At 33.4% G+C, this 14,672-nt stretch overlaps 1 protein-coding gene across 8 annotated transcripts; it reads right to left on the reverse strand.

The window, feature by feature from the left end:
• Positions 1–7,862: 7,862 nt before the first annotated feature.
• Positions 7,863–9,671, reverse strand: LOC106392175. 8 transcript variants are annotated; one of them, XR_007325221.1, is made up of 5 exons: positions 9,262–9,670; positions 8,950–9,047; positions 8,665–8,821; positions 8,261–8,514; positions 7,863–8,177 (listed from the first exon to the last, which is right to left on the reverse strand). XR_007325221.1 is itself a non-coding variant. In XM_022709071.2 (5 exons), exons 1-4 carry the CDS (start codon positions 9,307–9,309, stop codon positions 8,455–8,457), a joined length of 363 nt encoding a protein of 120 aa, XP_022564792.1. In that variant the 5' UTR covers positions 9,310–9,670; the 3' UTR covers positions 7,863–8,177; positions 8,440–8,454. The 8 variants fall into 8 exon arrangements, 7 of the variants coding, with proteins under 7 accessions (XP_022564792.1, XP_022564791.1, XP_048617110.1 ...); XM_022709071.2 differs by having other exon boundaries at positions 8,440–8,514; XM_022709070.2 differs by having other exon boundaries at positions 7,863–8,260; positions 8,440–8,514.
• Positions 9,672–14,672: the final 5,001 nt, after the last annotated feature.

Below are 14,672 nucleotides of genomic sequence, written 5' to 3' on the forward strand. Positions count from 1 at the left end.
CCCCCATGGATAATTCTCAAACCGTTCTAAATCCATCACTAGCCTTGCCAGAGTAGATCGTGTAGCGGTTGAAAACTTTCTCCCTTCAATGAATCCAGTGAAGATGGAGAGGTACGCGAGCCGCTTGCGATCTTCCCTGGACCAATCCCCGCATCTCTTCAGTGCTGCTATTATCTGATCAGTAGTTGGCCCAGCTTCCAGATGAACTCCCAGCATCCCCCAGAAAGAAACCATCTCTGGGGTAACGTCACATTTTGGTGTCTCAAGGTCCTCGATGTACTCGCAGTTTAGACCAGTGAGGTTTTCAAACTCTAACAGTGAAAACCTCAAAGGTTCTGGACCAACGAGAGACCACATCTCATACTTCTTCTTAATGTCCAGCTTGAAACTGAGCATGTAGTGAACCAGCCTTGAAGCCCAACCAAATCCCTGCTCCTTGAACTTGATGAAAACTCCCAAACTCGACTCCTTGAGCTCTTCAAATTCGTCATCAGTAAGAGCTTTCCTAAGAGCAGTATGCAACTTGCTGTTATCCGTATGATACGAAATGCTATTGTGGGCTTCTGGCTCTTCCCCTGATGTGTATAACCTACGGGGGAGTTCTGGAATATCCATCCTTTTTGTCTGCAAAATAATCAAAGACAACAATATAAGTCCAGACGACTTAGTAGACGACTTAAATTTAAGTCGTCTGGAAAGTCTTCCAAATGGACGACTTATATTTAAGTCATCTACTAAGTCGTCCAGTGGAAGACTTTCCAGACGACTTAAATTACTTACAAGTCTTCCAGTCGCAGAAGGAGTTGGAGTACTCGTCATTGCGGTTATAGATCTGAAAAAAAAAACGTGAAACGGTGAGAATGAGTAAATTGATAGAGACAACGTTTTATGTTCATCTTTTCCTCGAGATTGATGACTTAGCGGCGTTAGGGTTTACAGAGAAACGGCGCTAAGGTTTACAGAGAAGAAGCGGCGGCGCTAGGGTTTAGAAGAAGCGGCGGCGCTAGTGTTTAGAGGAAGCGGCGGTGAGAACGTTGGTGACCACGGTGGCGAGGGCGACGGTTTGTTCAGAAATAGTGGAAGCGGCGGCGCTAGGGTTTAGAGGAATCGGCGGCGCTAGGGTTTAGAGGAATCGGCGGCGCTAGGGTTAGAAGAAGCTGCGGCGACAACGGTGAGAATGAAGTGAGATAGATAGCTGACGTTGAGAACGATGGTTTGTTCGGAAATCGTGGGAATTCGAAATCGCCTTTGAGAGAGAACTGTTAGGGTTTCTGAATTTCGTGAAAAATGAAACAAAAAAAATAAAAATCACCTTATATATTGGGTAAATAATCCGGTTAGCTTTAAAAGTACATTGGTAAACTTTAAGGTTTGGTCCGGTTTAGACGACTTATTCTGGCTGATAATGTACAACAGACGACTTAATATTTAGTCGTCTGTTTTCAGACGACAAAATATTAAGTCGTCCTAGACCCTAAAATGAACCCCTAAACTAAAATGACTAGATTAACTAACTAACCACGTTATAAAATCAAATTATACTTAAATAGTGTTTACTATACACAGAAATGAACACGCATAAGTAATTTTAAAAATTTTCAAAAACGGTTTTAATGCTTTCCAAAATCTAACCCTAAGAACACATACAATACTACAACATATGTTGATGAAACATAAACTAAAGAATATCATGACTCACTACTTTCACTCATCTATGCTGAAAACAATTGAAATTTGTTATATCTTAATTTATACCTCCTAAGACATATGTTAATTACATAATTCCCATTTTTCACTTATCAAAATATTTTTTACAAAATTTTTAAATTATGTTTAAGACTAACTGTCCAGACGACTTTCAGTTAAGTCGTCTGGACGACTTATTTTCAAGTCGTCTAAACAGACGACTTGCGAGGGGTAGAAACGTAAAAAAAATTCCGTTTTTTTGTTTGGTCACAAGGGGATAGTTGTAATTTCAATAGCCTTTTAGGTTACTTTTGCCTTTGACCCAAGTTGGGGTATTGTTTTGGTTTGACTCCAAGTTTTGAGTCACACTTGGCAATTCTCCCTATTGTAAATTTTGTTTAGTTAGATTTTTCACTTTGTTGGTTTAAAATTTAAGGGATTAAATTATGATAATTGTGTAGCATATGCATGTATATGTCGTCCACTGCTCATTTTGTTTTAATAAAAAATAATGATCTAATATTAGAAAAAGCTCCCAAAATTATTATTTAGGATTCCTATTATTTGTAGGAAAAAAATATTCTTGCACGTTAGAGAAATATAGATATTCTTGCACATTAGAGAAATATAGAGAAATCACTTCATGTCTTCCATGTATTTTCATCTTCAGGTCGTGTATATATTATAGCTTACTTGGAAACATAATCAAATGTAATCTGACAAAATATGTTACAACTTTGCATTTCTCAGGACTCAGATGAAATGTAATCTAACAAAATTACATTGGCTGATGGCTCTTTCAAGAACAGTTTGTTTCCTACATCTGTTCCAACCATTTTCCAGTTATCAGAAGCATCTTTCACATAAAGCTATCATGTAATATAGAAAAAAACAAAAAAATTGAAACATTGACATTAACTGCAGCAAAATTAAATTGGATCAAATAGAAAGTAAAAAAAAAAAACAATATGAGCTTGGTATCAAGACGGTTGCGCACACAATTCAAGTAGACAGTTTAGTCATGTTTTTTATCTTTAGATTGACAGCATTTGTGCAGGGTGCAATAAAAATAATGAATGCAAATACTAAAAGAATTCGAGCTTCTAAGACTTCCTATATTATTAACAGTATATTTCTTATATATCAATAACAATATACTTGTGTAGAGTGACCTTTATATATAAATATTCCTTACATAATTGGCTAATTCTAAATTTCATTTCCAAGCTATACTAAGTTGTCTGTACACAAAAAAATTGTATGAGAACAAAAAAAGGCTATACTAAGCTGTCCAAAACCTTGTCCTTAAAATATCAACCTGCATCACATGCCTTCGATTTTTACCATTTGATAAGGCTTCAAGCTTTTTGTTGTTCAAAAATAAAAGAGCATAAGATGGTTACCTAGTTAGTGCTTCAATCAACTGATGTACCTGAGTGAAAAGGATACAAAATTTTACCAAGAGAATTGGTGAGAAAGGAAAATAGCGAGAGAAGTGATCACCACATCATCAAACCTCTTGTTAGTGTGAAAGTACCCAACAATATTCAAACCTTAGAGCCACGTAATGCTCCACTATCTAAACACAGATAAATAGCAAAACAATTATGTTTTTTGCATCGAAAACACATGGATACACACTAAATCTCTCTCAAACACAGCTATAGAACAATGTTGCGCTTGTGGTTAAACCCAAAAAATCCAAGATCTAAATTTTCTATGTTAAAAAGACACACCATTTATAATTTACTGACAATCAAACAACATACATAACATCAAGGAGACAATTTAATTCCGTAGACGAACTAAAACTCCACAATCTGTAATCCAATATCAAAGTTCAGTTTCAAAGTTGATTCAAATCATAAGATGAAGAAGAGAGATTGACCATGATGAGCAAGATCTCGAGAGGAGGGAGGTGAGCGAGGTTAGAGTGAAAGATGGAGAGACGGTTGAGACGTCCTCAAAATCCGCTAACAGTGAACAGAGTACCCGCCTTGAGATGGTGGTGCCGGAAGGTGTCTCGAGTGTCAACTGAATCACATGTGAAAAAAGCCTAATCAACCAACAGTTTCAAGATTTCTCATTCAAAAGAGTTTAAATCAATATCTGAATACAGAAGTTTGGATAATTATGAGTTAAAATGCCCATGTAGTTTAAAAAGAAGCTGTTAAAGAGTTTTAAGAATGAAATACCTTATCATCGAAGAGGATTGTGTCAACTCGTCACAGCGTTGCACTTTTCAGTTTCTGAGCAGCCGCACCTTGACGACGGAAGATCAACAGCCGAATTTTAATCCAGCAAGTAAAACAGAATTTAGTCATTATATAGAGAACAAAATTTTAGAATGCAATTGGAATTGTGAGGATGATTCTCATGAGATGAGGCCTTACCTTTTTATAATGGGAGATCCACCGCTAGTAAGAGGGATAAGAACCATTGAATCTGTAATTGTGGATCTAGTGCTTTCTTAAACAGTTTCAAGCAGTACGGTACTTCAGTACGGTACTTCAGTTTTAATAATATAGAGCAAGAATTTGAGACATGGATGTTAAGGTGGCTTCACCACGAGAGAGCAAACTCTCTTTTATATATAAAGATAGGGCCAGTCAGCGCTACGCGCGGGATGTGATATATTGTTGTTGCTTAAATAAGATATACTTACTATCAACATTTTTTGTTTGTTCATATGGTTTGCCTTTGGATTATTTGTAATCGTTTGGTCTTGTCACCATGGTAGTGAGTATTAGTCATACCTTTGCAATTTAGTATTTTATAATATCTATATTATTAAAACTGAAGTACTATACTGCTTGAAAACATGAATAACAGTATAAATGAGAATTGTTTGGAAACTTGAATAACAATATAAAAATGATATAATGTCATTTTAGTAATTTCATTAATACAGTTAATTTCATTGTCTTTCAGTCAATTTAACAATTTCATTAATTATATTACTTTAACAATACATCACATCATTAATTATACTACCATAATAATAGTGCAGATTTTTATTTATTAGTTAATCAACATTAATTTTGTGCCATTTATAAAAATAAAAATGTAAAATAACTGAGTTTTGTATATGGTTAAATGTTCGGTTTAGTTTGTTTTACTAAAACTTATTTTAGTTTCAATCGGTGGAAAATTACGTATCAAAAAACATAATTCAAAAACATGTTTTTGTGAATAAAATAATAACTTAAATTAAAATAATAGAAATGTATTACATTTATTGTCATTTAATTTTTCACTCCATATAATTATTTTACTAAATAAAAAAAACTCTTTCTATTTCACTTATTTAGCCAAACACATAAAATAGTTTTTTTATTAGTTTATAAAATCAGTTAGGCATGAACATTGTCTATCCATTTAGATACTGATTTTTCTTTTTGGGTATCGTTTTTTTAAATTAGGCCCCGCTTGAGTATTATAAATTTATGTGTGGGTTTTGAGTTGGGTCCTTCTGGGTCTGGATAGATGAGTTCAGTTATGATGTATAAGAACCTAAAAATATCTAAATAACAAATGTATCTGGAACGGGTTCAGATATTTGCACAAAAAATAACCATATTACCAGATTTGGTCAAGATCTTTTGAATATAATTAATTATATTAGGACTCATCTAAAATATATAACACTAATTATGAAAAACAAATATCAATGTATAAAAATGTAAGAATCAACGTCGATGCGGGTGTGCCGGTCAATCTCTAGTATTAACTTAAACGAAGTAACATGGAAACATCAAAAAAAAAAATTTGGTTAAAACGGAAACATCAAATTGGTTCTAAATAGCAAATATACCTATCAATCAAATATTCCTTTTTGTTAAATATGGAACCAGTTCAAACCAGATAAATGTAGTCTCGATTATAAAGTTGCCCCATCTCATCTAATCAAAGTGACTATGGGCATTACAAAGCTATGGAAACTAAATGCTATAAATTGTAGATTATTGCCAAAGAAAAAGACATGTATCTGCAATCCATATTAAGTGCAATTGAAAGAGAAATTTTCCAAAACGAAACAAAAAAAACACCAAGTGCAATTGAAAGAGAAAGCTGTCCCTTAAGTATAAATTTTTTATAATCCCAAAACCAACCATTGATTAATCAAATTAAACACATTAAACACAATTTAAGAGTTTAATTGAATTTTAAAAAATTTAATAAATAGGAAAAAAACGTTTTAAAAACATCAAGATTAAAATTTTAGTTTTCTAATTAAAATTTTTAATAAAATAAAAGTTTACAAACGTTTTAAACTTTTTTAAAAATAAAACTTTTTAACACGTTTTTAATAAAGTTTATTAAAAATTTTTTTATTAAATTGTTTTTATAAAGTTTTATTTTTATTTTTATAAAGTTCACAAAGTTTATTTTATTAAAGTTTTATTAAAAACGTTTTAAAAGTTTTATTTTTTATTAAAAACGTTTTACAAAGTTTTATTTTATTTTTTATTTTTTTACAAACGTTTTAAAAACGTTAAAATAAAAAATTTAACTTAATTTTTTTACTAAAAAGTTTAATAAAAAGGAAAAAATGTTTTTTTGAAAAAACGTTTAATAATCACGAAAACTGCAAACACATTTTAGGGAAATTAGAATATTACAAATATTTTTTTTTTATATTTGTGACAATGTAAATCGACCTATATTTGTTTTTGGGAAGTTAGAGTATTACAAATATTCTTAGAATATTTTCTTAACTAAAACTTCCATAATTTTCGCCAAAATCAGGTTTTCTTATCCGTAGAAGGCATTTTCTACACTGCGTAGAAACAAGACCAAAATCCCATAAGTAGATTCTACCTCATTTAGCCGTTTGAATAGTATCTAGATTTCACATTCCTAGAATTTTAGAATACTTCATAAAAGTAAAAAGTGCATTCGTAGAACAAATAGCTAACTTTATAATTAGTAGAATTCATAATCCTTATTTTTAGAAGTTTAATTAAAAGTAGATTGTTCGTTCTAAAAATAGATGAACTTGTTTAATCTGGAATTAATTTCTACTAACATATTTTCCGTAGAAGATGAAATATACTTTTAGTAGAAAATAATTTGAAATTTTAATTTATCAAGTTTTTCAACAAAAAAATATCAGTTTGTGTATATGGCTGTTTTTATCAATTGTTTGTATTTTTTATTATTTTTTAATTCATAAAACTTTTTATTTCATTAAGTTTTAGAAATGAAAAGGGTAAAATGGACAAAAAATGGGCAAAAAAAAATTAAACTAAAGGTACAACCATGTTATTTTTTTTGTTCTGTTTTGGCAAATTTTCATTGAAATTATGTAATGAACAATTGAGAGATATTATTGACAGATATTATTTTAGTTAAGTTGAGTTGTTTTTGTTCTGTTTTGGCAGGTATCCCCAAATTAATAGTCGTCCTCGTGAAGAAACTTGGATTTAACAGAGATTCGCATCAATTTCTAAATATGATTCTCTGATATAAGATTAGATCATATGGTTTAGATTTGTTAATTAATGTTAATCTAGATATAATTTAAAGGTTCTAAATCACTTTGTTGTTTTAGAGATGGATTAGCAAGGCATATTGAAGTTTTTCCAATCGTCAGCCACTCAAATGGTTGGATCCAAGTGAAACACATAAAGATCATAGATCACAATTCCTTGTTAACTTGAAGAAATCCTCTAAAAATTACATGTCCGTAATCTCTCTTCTTTTAGGCGAATTTATGCTCTGTAACGGTGATTCCAATACGGGATAGAAACGACGAACATAGAGAGAGAGATAAAGAATTAAAAAGTAATGCTTGCACCGAATGGATTTATATATGATTTCACTAAGTTGGCTAAAATGGTCAAGTAACAAACCTACGTATGCGCACCCAGCAAATTAGCCGACCCACAAATAGAGACCCAAATAATGCAAGCTGATGCGTCGGTGAGAGTTTAAATAATTTTCCTATGGCTTGTTTGGTGCTAATCCCAGGTTTTTCCTTGTATTTTAGTTCAATTTAAATTATTTAACTATTATATTTGAGTATTTATATCTTGCTAAACTGATTAAATAAAAAAACTTAACAAAATATGAATTGTTTGTATTATTTGTTGTCATTATTAATTTATAATTACTAAAATTAAATATATTTTTTTTGTCTTTAGTAGCAGAAAATATAAAAGATGGTGAGCATGTTGACGAAAATAATTAAACTTTAATTATAATAGAACAAACTATTTGTGAACAAAGCAAAAGTATAACAAACTACTTCATAATCCATATGTTCTCAAACAGCGGAGTACGAATCCGTATTTCAGTTGCCTCCCATTCTCTGGAAAGTGAACATATTTACTCTATCCAAAGCACTTGAATTCAAAACAACCCAATGTTTATGCACTTGATTGCGTTAAGCCAGGATGATGAAGGTGACATTGATAATCACTCGTGTTGCCGATTGCTTGCCTCTAGCTGACTTGCCAGTCACCAAAATCCATCCAAGAATCACACGGCTGAAGAAGAGGAAAAGAGTCAGATAGTTCTTACTTAAGAAAGCACACAAAGAACATTCCAGGGTTTTTACTCGTGTAATGACCTGTATCCCAAAAATTGAAGAAGCAGCAGGAGAAGATGATTAGATAAGATCATAGGAGTTAACAAATTAGTAGACAGTTGAGAAACATGTAGTGGAAGATTATGAGCTTGTAGGAGTTATATACAAGCTCATCTTTCAAAACTTAAAAACATTACAAAATATGCAGATTTTTCACTTACCGAGACCAAAAATTGTCAAAAGGTAAGCAGTTGAATCAGTGATAATCGTGTTTTCAAGATTTTATCATAAGGCTTCTGTAACAGACATAATTTAACTATTAGGGGCTGTTCTTACACGGAATTAAGAAAGTTTCTTATATCACTGGAACTATTAGTGGCTATAGAAGAACTCAATTTAACTCCAATCTGCTCGATTTCAGTTTGGACATTTGCAGGTAAAGACACCTGAAGAACCCCCATCTGCTTTGCTGAAGCAAGATGTTCTGAAATAGCTCTACGCTGAGAAACTATGCTATCCGCTTGCCTCATGACATATGCTAATGTCTCTGTCGTGCTTTTATTGTACCTGATCTGACCCAAGTATAGCAAAAGACATCCAATTCTGCAATAAGAGGAGCTCAAAATGCTAAGAACTCAAAGTCTCATGCATGTTTCTACATAAAAACCTTCAATGAATAAACAGACAAATCACAGATATTAAGTGAGCAAAGTGGTGTTTACATCTCTTACATTTCAATAAGAGTGAAGAAGAGGAGGAAGATGAGGGGGAGAAAGTAGTATCTAATAGATTTGCTGCTGAATTTCATCGAGCTCTTCTCCCTACCAGGCTGTAACAACAAACGAACCCAAAATCAATAAAAAAACAAAACCATCTACACTCAAGCATTCCAAATCAATAAAAGAAACCAAATCATCTAAACTCAAAGCATTCTAAATCAATAAACGAAACGAAAATTATCTAAAATCAAGCTTTTTACTGAAAAAGAAGTTTCAACGGTTTTGAGGATTTGTGAGGATGATGTTCACATGATGAAATCTAACCTTTTTTATAGTTGTAAATGCACCGCCTTGAAGGGAGGGAAGAGGCATTGATGGAGAATGCGTGGTTGCAGTGGATCGAAGGATTTAAGAAGAGTGTTAATGACCAAATCAATTCATCCCCTAACGGTACAGTGGATAAGAAACGGAGACGAAACGACACTAAGATATCTCGATCCAGTGAATCGTCAACACGATTCTTCTCGACTTACTCTCCCGAGACTCCATTGTCAGACATGAATGAGAACTTAAAGACAGATAGAACCCTAAATGGTGTCGGCTCCAATTGCGGAGGAAGGTTAATGAAATATGTGGGCCTATGTATGATATGTTCGACAGCACAAACAAAGATCGAAGCCCAGCAATTGTAAACGAAGACCGTAAGCAACGAAACCCAAAAATAAAGAATAAAAAAAAGAGGACACAGTGTCATCACCTCCTTTACCTAATTGATGACGTGTCCTCGCCAGAATAGAGTTAACTCTTCTTCTTTATATAAATAGATAGATAGATAGATCATGATCTTCTTAATACATGAACATTAATTATACTCACTTCTCCACTTTCTCCAGAAAACCTAAGCAAATTCCATTATATATGTCATTTTAATCACGACTGATGCGTTCTTTAATTCTTCTTAATACATAGGACATGATTTTAGTTTTTTCTTGACTTCTTTATTACTTCATACAAGTAATGAAATACGTACAGACATTTTCAAGAAAACCTTGTATCATAATTAGTTCATCAGTTCCTTGCAGCTGAACATTAGTTCATTTCCAAAAAGAAAAATATCATTATAGTGCAGTCAAAAGCCAAGAATACATGTATACAGACCATATAGTTGTGAGTAACCTATTTCTTAGTTGTTATCATATATAATCAAGTGTTTTAAATTTCTTTGGTTTATCAAACTGAATTCGGTTCAACATATCCTTATGAATTGAAATTGGTCTTCTAATGGTATGGGATTCAATGCACGACATTTAAGAATGAATATTTCCTCTTTATTGGTCCTATACATTTAGTAACTATAATTTATTTTTCCATTTTTGAAAATGTTAATCAGTTATATAGTAATCAATTGTGATATTCTTTACAAATTAGGCAGACCTTTTATTATGTCAATTACCTTTATTATTTCCAAAGTTTTGGTCAAACCCCTAAATTTGTTTATATGTTATGGACGTATATATATATATATATATATGGATTCTTCATATGTCAATATTAATACAAAGAGTGACTGCCAAGCTAAATCTACAGCCTATATAAACGAGTGACATATAGATTTGTAGTCGTTCATTGCACCACATTAAAAGTATTTGTGGTTTATAGTCTGATCTGTTTCCACAGCTATTTGTTAGTATATTTATTTTCTTTTTTAATACTTAAACTCACATTCTCTTTTATGCGTTGCAGATGTTGAAAGTAGATTGTCACTCAAACAAAAAAAGGTGGGAGGTAAAACCTTCGTTAAATAAAGTACTGCGACACATGGAGACTGATTATATTTCAGTAGCGGAACAGTTTTGAATACTTTTAATAATCACTTTTCGTATATATGTATATGTTTGTAATCCAATTGCCCTTAATGTGCAGATGCAGAAGCATATTCTCTGCGTGGATACGGCAAAGATGATCATGCAGCAAATGCTAACTCACAAGTCTACAACCCTATCTAGACAATTTGGCTCTGTTATCTAACTAAACATTTTCATACAATCATGTTCTATTTTTTTTGGTAACTAATCATGTTCTACTCTTTATTGCGTATGTGTCTTTTTCAAGGGAGTTTAATATTTTTAAGAGAAATTTGGCGTCCATACCACATCTACTCCCCCAAATTACGCGCATACCATAGTTTAGGAGAGCACAATTTTGATGACCATTTTGCCCATACATATGCAGCTAACCAAAACAGTGCAACCCTAGCTGATACACTACACTTTTCAGACATCAACGCTTTCCGAAGACGCTACTTGCTGTGTCAGAACATCTGTTCGGAACTATGCTAGGCGTTAGTCGGGCGGCCATTCCGGGCCTAGAGAGTTACCAAAAAATCGGGGATTAAGCGGGGTATACGCGGGGATTAGTTTTATTATTATTTTATTTTTTTTATTTTTTTTTGTCGTCTATCCATCTAAGCTAGATCAAGTGGAGAACAGATGAGCCGATTCTCCTAAGAGCATCTCCATCTGTCTGGGTCTGATCTATATGGGAAAAAAGATAGCTTCTGGTCCTTGCATCCTTTGCTAAAGCGTCTGCCCGGCCGTTCCGGCTCCGAGGAATATGAGATATCCTCACATCCTCGAAGTCCTCTTGTAATTTCTGTAAAGCCTCGATCTCTGTCGCGAACGCTGGCCAATCCATCGGGTTTGTAGTCATTTCCACTAAGTCCGAGCAATCCGTCTCAAACCGTACCGAGGTTATCCTTCTGTCTCTCATACAAGAGGCTGCCCAAAGTAAATCTTCCATCTCAGCATGCAAAGGTGAAAGGCTCCTGTGACACGCCCTTAATCCGAAGTATTCTGAGCCCATTTGATCCGTAAGACTCCACCCTAAGCCACTGACGCTGCCATTATTGATCCATGATGCATCAATTTGACAGGTAGGGATTCAGGGCATCCAAGGGGGGCACTATCTCAATCTCTGTAGTGGGGGGGGGGGATCGTCCTGATCCTCCTTTGCTTCCTCCTTCTCGTTAGCTTTTCTCCAACATTCTGCCTCAAGAGAGGCGTGTTGAAGAGTGTCGATTGGGGATACATCTTTCCCATTTAAGAGTTTGTCGTTCCTTGCCTTCCAAATGTACCAACAAATCCATGGGAAGGTATCGAATTGTGGTCTCAAAGGGGCCACCTCTTTTCTCTTCCAAAACAGGAAGTTCATGTTTTGATAAATGGATGTACTCGGGAAGTAACCCGGAAGGGACGGATAGTCCGATAAAGCCCAAACCTGAAGGGCTGGGGGGCATTCAAAAAGAAGATGATTAATCGACTCCACTGGGCCAGCAGATCTAGGACAACTCCTATCGGTGCCCAGGTGTCTATACATGAGCCTCTCTGCCGTCGCCACACAGCCCGAGATAGTCTGGCACAAAAAATGCTTCATCTTGCTCGGGGCCTTTATCTTCCACACATGGCTCTGTAGGCCTGTGATACTTGGTTCTATAGCCCCTTCTTGTGAAAGACTCAACTTGGTTGATCGAAGTAGGTCATAGCCGGTTTTAACAGAATAAACTCCTGATTTTGTGTGGTTCCAAACATATCCATCCGGAGCACGAGAGCGAGAGGGTTTCAGCCCAAGTATGAAAGGGATATCATCTGGGTGAAAGAAATCCCGTAAAAGTTGTGTATCCCACTCCTTGGTATCATTCCTAATAAAAGACTGAACAAGAAGTTGGGGGTAGTCTGTATACAATGTGGTCAGCATGTCTAGGTGGTCGGGCCACTCCATCTGGAACCCAAGACTCACTCCAAACCCTCGCATCTCGACCCGTACCAATTGTTTTCCGTAGACCCAATATGAGTAGAGGTTTTGCTGCCATAATACTACGCCATCCATATGACTCACTCCAAACCCTCGTATCTCGACCCGTACCAATTATTATAATATTTAACTTAAATATAAAATATAAATATATTAGAATGTAATAGTTTTTTTGTATGTTATCATTGAAATTTATATTTATTGGTTGAACAAAATTAATTGTTAGCATATGTTAATACCAAACATTTGAAAAAACTAATTATTCTAGACTAGTTTTTGAATGTTTATTATATGTATACGTCTATATATTAAGCTCTGCATTCTACTACCAAAGATTCGCTATTTCCTAGTGGTTGAGTCTCATGTTCTGCGCCTAATAACCTGGGTTTGATGCTTCTTGACTGCAATTTATTTATTTCTGTATTGTTAGTATTGATGTTCAAAAGTCTCACATCGGTTACAGATGAAAAAGGAGACAAAATCTGACTCTATATGTAGATTTCAGATACTAAAAAAAGGGTAAAGTATTTGGGCTTTGAAATTCTTCTATAGCCCAATATATACTTTAACAGTTTATAACTTAGGTTTATATAATTGGACCGATTAGTTATTGATTGGGCCGCCTAATCGGTTAAATGGACTGCCTAATTAGTTAAATGGGCCGCCTAATTGAACATGAGTCAGAACACATACCTTTAATCTTTATCATCTAATAAAAATCTTCTAAGTGGCCGCATTTTTTAAACATGAGTTAGAACACATACCTTTAATCTTTATTATCTAATAAAAATCTTCTTTATCAAATAATTAATAATTTTAAGCTTCTCTCCTCTCCTCTTTTCTCAAACTTTTCTATCTACTCTTCTACTCTCGACATCTCTAATGTCTGCTTATATATTTTTTGTTAATAGGTTTGTTTCTTGAATCCAAAAATCTTTGTAATTAAAAAAATGGATGAAATCCCATCTCATGAACCTTTGAAATATTTTTGTACCATTTTTTCTTATTTTATTTTCGATCTGATTTTGTTAAATGATTTTTACCAAAGAATTCAAAATAAGTTTTTATGTTTCCTTTGAATTTATTTTATAGGTTTGATTGTTCTCTTCAAAAAATTGATCTTTGATGGTAATCTTTTTGGTTTTGGTCCTTTAGATTTATGTGTGCAAATAGGAGAAAAGATTTGTTTTGCGGCATCATCGAAAGTTGTATCGGGTTTTGAGTTGGAACAACTTAGAAAGTTCTTTCCAAGATTTGCAAGCCGTTAAAAAGTGAAGTTTTTTAAGTTAGATCAAGATGTATTCTTCTAGTTTTTTTCTGATGTATATAACTTCAATGTTAATCGTCATTATATCGGTTATCAGATATTATTTAGATTTTAGTGAATCTTTAGTTTTATTTCATTATTAACTGTTATAAACATGTACCACAAATTGTAACGGTTAATAAGTTGTCAAATGGTTATATACATAATTTGTTAGTTGATACAATGTAGGATACACGATTTATTAGTTGATATATGAGTTATTATATGAGACATATTTTGTTAGTTGATACACGACTTAAGACCAAGAGATGAGTACTCATTGGTATGTATGTTACTAATTCTTTTAACATTAAATTAGTCGTTATAACTTGTTAACAAAAGATGTAAATGCTACATAGTTTGTTAGATGTTACATGGTTTGGATACATGACTTGTTAGATGATACATTGTTTTAGGTACATGATTTGTTAGTTGATACATTATTTCTTATCGGGTACATGATTTGTTAGCTGGTATATGATTTGTTAGTTGTTACAAAATCAAACATTGTTTTTTGTAACATGGCATGTTAGCTGATAAATGATTTGTAATGTGATACATGTTTTGTTAGGTGATGCCTATATTGATAGTAAATAATTGATAAAAAGTGAGTAAGATC

This window comes from Brassica napus, chromosome C6 (assembly GCF_020379485.1).
Source record: "Brassica napus cultivar Da-Ae chromosome C6, Da-Ae, whole genome shotgun sequence".
NCBI classification, from domain to species: Eukaryota; Viridiplantae; Streptophyta; class Magnoliopsida; order Brassicales; family Brassicaceae; genus Brassica; species Brassica napus.

Coding starts and splice junctions, on each gene's coding strand:
- LOC106392175 (XM_048761152.1), bottom strand. CDS start 9,309: ATGCCTCTTCCCTCCCTTCAAGGCGGTGCATTTACAACTATAAAAAAG. Junction 9,048..9,261: donor CATTTACAACTATAAAAAAG/GTTAGATTTCAT, acceptor TTGTTGTTACAG/CCTGGTAGGGAGAAGAGCTC. Junction 8,822..8,949: donor TTCTTCACTCTTATTGAAAT/GTAAGAGATGTA, acceptor CTCTTATTGCAG/AATTGGATGTCTTTTGCTAT.